We start from the raw sequence: 5735 nt of genomic DNA on the forward strand, positions 1-5735 counted from the left end.
CCAAACACATTGTTTCCAGCCTTAGATAAAATTTCTTTTTAATACTAAAATGCTTTCTATTTCCTTGCAGGATTCATGATATGTCTATCATGCTACCTATATAAGAAGAGATTAAAAAAAAAAAAAAAAAAGAATAAAACCTGTTCTGTTCTACTCAGCAAAATACTTCTTTCAGCCAGTATATTTTAAAGATTATTCTCTTTACATTTTTTAAAAATATTTTATTACTCTAAATGGACTAATACAGCTCTACATTGCATGTAATCAGGAGAAAAAAAAATGTAATGTTCCTCACTGGAAGATATTTAAGGAGTAATATATCTTTAAGTGTCTCCGCCTCTGAATCCACCCACTTCTTGATAGCTGCAGCAGTCTTTGTTGACTCATAGAAGCTGTGTTCATACAATAGCCAGCAATGAGCAGTATTTTTCGGAGGTTTTAAGAGCACACCTCCTGCTATGAATTTCACGTTCTAGCTTGCTGGGGCTGAAGGTGTATGAAAGAAACAGTTTTAAGTTTCTAAGATATTGCAAAAGATAATTCCTCCTCTCATCCCGGAAAATCCTGACAGACCAGTTGGATACCTTTCAGGCCTTAACCAAGAACTTTATCTGCTTGGTCCACTGTCTTTTTTACAGTAGAAAGACCTGAGACACCCTTAAGAACTGAGAATCTGACTAATTTAAACAGATGGCTAATCCCAGTGCTGTCTGCAATGGACATCTACATCATCATCATCATCAGAAACAGAATAACCTCTTAAAAAGTGGAATCTATAAGAAAAATGGAATTACTAAAGGAATGAAGGTAAGATTTAATTGTTTGCCCTAATTGCCTCTAATATTGAAAACAAATAGGTAGTTGCAACATTACTGATTAAGCTAGTTTTATGGCAGTCTTAGTCTCCATTGAACAGGTTGTATGGATTAGGCTTGTGTGTTAAGTTTTATAATCTTGGGACCTGAAGCTGTTTTTTCCTATCATCCTGAACTGCAGAGAGAGTTGTGAATGCTCATACAACATACTGTTGGTCCCATGGACTGACTAGCCTCTAGTTCATATCAAACACCACCAACACATGCATGCTGAAATGCAGTAGTTTCCTTCTAGAGCTTAACTGATGGTGGAGTTGACTTTGTGATGTATTAATCACTAGTGGAAAGAAGTTTTATCAACGTAAAGTGTGTGTGTAGTGGTTTTTAAAGTGTGATTTATTGCTGTACAAATATAACCAAAAAAATGTAGGTAGGGGAAGCTGTCATTTCTTGATATTTACATTACTGCAAGGTTGGTTTAACTGATGCCTGCACTTTACTGATGCCTGCTCTCCAGCCTTGTACTGCTTAAAATCCAAGTCAGTTTACTTACCGTTTCCTCAAGCTGTTCTCTTTGAAACCAGCACTTCTCATTTATGTGAATGTCTTGTTGGCATGTACATCCGAAAGAATAAACCAAAAGCGTGCGTTTGCTGAAAGAACGCAAATCTTAAATGTTGTCTGTCTGCGATACCTGTTCTGACTGGGAATGTACTGTCTGTCTTTAAGTGTCCTAATTCTTGATCATGATGTGATCATTAGTAGAAAGTCTTGTAGTGACTAGAAAAAGGCTGGCTTTACAGCACAGTGTGATGGTGAGAGGGGGATGGAGAAGGTTGCTTTTGGAGCCTGAGCCCTCACCTGACCATCCTTGTTGAAAGCTTTAGACAACGACTGTGGTGAGGGCTCCGACTGTAGTGAGGGCACCGCTGTTTTACAAATAAACTGCTATCTTATATCTTTCTCTAAATGGGGTTCTGTCATACCTAGCACTCTAGTGGAGGCAACACCCAGTGTCATGCTTAATGATTGTCTGGCTTTAGGTGTCTCCCTTGGTATGGGTGTTTCCCAACCATTGGCTTGTGTAGGATGAGGAAAGCAAAAAAGTTTGTGCAATGATTGAAAAGGCCTTTCTTGGGATTTGCTTCCAGAAACCTAATCTAGCATCCTTTTATATATCACATATATCTCCTCGTCATTTTATATATTAGCTATTTGCCACAATATGTCTGAAATCTTTGCTTTCAGTTTGAGTGGCAAACTTCTCCAACTAAGCCTTGCCATTCAGTTATTGTTAACCTGCTACAAATGAGGAGTTTTGAAAGCAGTATACTCCCAGGAGGGGATTAATTAGGATTTCTGCTTTAGTAGGAAAAACACGGCTAGAGAAGTAGCATATTACTGAGGGTGAGCAAAAAGGAAATAAAGATTGGCCTGAAAGTGGTGGCAAAGAAATGAAGGAAATGTTAGTAGATGTACCTGCTAGATTAGTGAAGTCTTACAAGCACTGCATGGTTGGAGGAGAAGGGGTTTTACCCTGCCGTGTGATGCGAAAGCAGCACTGAACCACTGGTAAATACTGTCCGTAGGTGAGGAAGTGAAGCCTTAGAAAGTTCAGGCGGCTTATCAAAGGCAGATTTGGTAAGTCCGGGTCTAGCACTTGTTCCGAATTACATACCATTTCCCCTCTCTTCCTGCTCCAAACACAGATTGGGAAAGAAGGAAACAATAGCAGACGAGTCCTGTATGAACCAGGAATCTCATTCCTGGTAGGAATCTCCCCATTCCTGTCTGGTCTGTTTCCCCGCCCCAGCTGCCTCACCCTGTTCGGTACTTATGCTTTATCCTATTTTACAGGAACAGATACTGTTCCTTCCTACCTGATCTGTTTACATGGCTTACTGCTGTAGGTGTGCAATTTCATGCAGCCTTCCAGTGTGTTTATATTCGCAACACCTCACTGAGGTGTGCTTCCCATCTTACAGCTGGGATCTGAGGAGCAGGGAATATGGCAGCTGGGTGCACAAGGAAGCCCGTGCAGGAACCAGACCCAAGTCTGTCATGATTCCAGTCATCCTTCTCCCTTCCTCCTCTTTTGCTCTTTCTCCACCTTGCCCCAATTTCCCCTAACACTCTGACACATGCACACACATGTCTATGTACTTTACTGCCTATTCAGTAATTTAATTCACCATTAAACACTTTACATAGGAGGGGAAATGCAGTGTTAGGCTATTCAGGGGACGTGACTGATGGTGCTCATTCTAGCACTTGAGACTTGTGGCAGTTCTGAAACTCGTGGGGTTAATTACAGCTGTGTTGCTTTGCAAAGAGGGAGATGTGTTCTAATTTGAGAGAGGCAACTGGTGGTGCAGAGGCTGCAGCAAGGGCATGGCACAGCGAAGGCTTCTAAGCCAGGAATATGTAGCAATAGTTGCACACAACTGACTGACTGGAACATCAGGCTTTGCAGAAATCAGCTGCATAAACCTCTTTTTTCTAGGGAGCCCACAGGAAGCACTGGCTTCAGGAAATGCTGGCTTTGGAAACACTACTTTTGAAAACACTGGTTCAGGAACAATGTGTTTTGCATCTTAATGATGTAAGAACATTTTGTGTGTCTGTGTGTGCATGACAGAAATAGAGAAGCGATTCTGATACAGCAAAACCGCCAGGTTTCTGGAGAAAGGATTTTCTTTAATGGGTTGGGGAAGATAATTAGGGATGATCAAATGTGGGGGAGTAGGGAGGCTGTCTTTGCTTGTAGCAATCTGTGGCATACCAAGGACAGGAAAGGAGGTAGCCGAGTGATAAAACAGCAGTGAAGCATCCTACCAGGAGAGAAGTTGTCGCTTTTGGGGAAGAGATACACCGTTTTGGGGTGGGACTGCTTGCTCAAATAGCTTCTGCGATTATTTTAAGTCTGACTCGCTCAATTCTAGCTGATAGCACAGACTGCCCTGTAGTCATGGACACAAGGCCTAACCACATACCCACAACCCTGCTGCATCCTTGCATTCATTGGAAGTTGGGCCACGGTAGGACCTAAACTTTGAGAGGTGGGTTGTGGGCCGTGTCTTCCACTTCATTAGGGCTTATAACAAAGGCAGATGCTTTTTGTTCTTCCAGAACCTGTAGCCTGGACTTGCCTTTATCCAAAGCACAATTCAATAGCTAACATTTATTTATGTAACTGTGATAGTCAGGAGAAGGTGTTTTCCTAGCCATGGTTTGTTTTGCTGTTATGTTGCTGTTGATTGGGTGTCAATTGTAGGGGACATTTGATTTTTAAAACAATAAATATATTTGTCTAGTGGAAACATTTTTTTCCTAAAGTACACATGCAACAATTTTATTTCTTTGATAGATCATTTCCTTGGATGCCTTAGAGAGCCTCCAAGACAGTATAAAGCTATTTGCAAATTCATTGTTTTCTGTTCTGCACAGAGAATGGCAGTAGCTTGGAAGAAACTTGAAGTGAACAAGGCTACAGCCTTTTCCAAGGCTTTCAAATTCCTTTCTGAAAGCAAAAAAGAGCCCAGGATGAGATCAAACCCAGTAACATCTGCCCCACTTATTTGATAGCCCAAAAATGTGATGGCTTTTGGCATTTGGGGGCTCTAAAATTCAGAAGCTGATTATATTTACCCTCTGTCCTGTGACATCTGGGCCTCCTCCTAACAGTTCTACGCTCCTATTGATTCAACACTGCAGCAGCCAGTCTCAGTCCCTTCCATGCTTTTGGCTTCCCTGCTTTTCTTCCTCTCCTTTCTGCGCTACAATGTCACTTACTCTCCAATGAAGATCTTAAAGAAAACATTGATTGTTTAGAAAGAGAGTCATGAGAGGAATGTGTCGTGCAACTGTCCTCATAGGAATAATTTTCTTGTATGTTGTAAATGCCCCTGTAATTTCTTTGTGCTCTGTTCTCTCACATCTATAGATAGCACTTACTTCACATGCTTTTGCAGTAGTTAGTGTGATTCGGGCATTCTGGATGTAAACTCAATATAAATGTTAAGGAGTCCTGCAGGAAAAAAATAAGCTAATTCTCACAATTAGGGTAATGCGATAAGACTTATTAATAAAAACAACCTGAAAGGGGACTTTGGCCCCAGACTGTTTCACCTACAGCACCTAAGCCTTTTGGACCTGTTCTATTGTGCATCTATTAGTGGAAAGCGCAATCCCCATAAGCCTTCTGGGTTTCATAGCTGTAGTGACACAGGAAGATACTAAGTTTCCAGTCCGAGTTCTCTATCAATTACTACACCTGTTGCTTCAGCTGCACCACAGGCATGACCCTCCTCATCCTCAGTTCCTGGCTTCTCTTCTCCTTGGTTTCGAGCCCCAGAAATTTGTTGCTTTGCTCCAGCACTCTCAGCTAATAATCACAGGTCTCAGATCCACACCCTTGTTTCTGTCGCTACCCTGCTATGTGATGAGCTCAATGCATTGGAAGCAGGAAATGTTGAAGACGTCTTTCTGGAAACTGAGATGTAACCAGTGTGTAGGCACATGTAACAGTCAATGACTCTTTTAGCAATGCTTTAAGTGTGTTGCATGAGACTTTTACAGGCAAGGATAGAAATTTTTCACATAGCACAATACCGAAGTTTCCAGTAGGGCTGGAGTCACTACCCTGTTAACACCTGAAAATCTCTAAACTCAGTTAATTAAATTTTGGAAATTCAAGCCCTGACAAAAATAGCATGTATTGGTTTGCTTTGGCTTGAAAGACTTAGCATGTCAGGTCTTTAAGGACAACCTCTTCTTAGCACAAGAGCAGCTCATCCTTGTACTCTTGAAAACAACTAAATGTGTCAGGGGATTGGCTTAGCTAACCAGATAACCCACGATTGAGCTTCAGTGCAAAAAAGCAGTATACAATATACAAGCAGTATATATAGAAGCAGGAAT

The 5735-nt window shown here is 41.3% G+C and overlaps 1 protein-coding gene across 1 annotated transcript in view; it reads left to right on the top strand.

The window, feature by feature from the left end:
* The first annotated feature begins 690 nt into the window (after window positions 1–690).
* Window positions 691–5735, top strand: part of SPTLC3 (serine palmitoyltransferase, long chain base subunit 3) — an 85118-nt gene continuing 80073 nt past the window's right edge. The window contains exon 1 of the mRNA XM_010285903.1: window positions 691–807. Coding sequence (XP_010284205.1) covers window positions 691–807 — 117 coding nt within the window. The remainder of the gene's footprint in view (window positions 808–5735) is intronic.

This window comes from Phaethon lepturus, unplaced genomic scaffold (assembly GCF_000687285.1).
Source record: "Phaethon lepturus isolate BGI_N335 unplaced genomic scaffold, ASM68728v1 scaffold13834, whole genome shotgun sequence".
NCBI classification, from domain to species: domain Eukaryota; kingdom Metazoa; phylum Chordata; class Aves; order Phaethontiformes; family Phaethontidae; genus Phaethon; species Phaethon lepturus.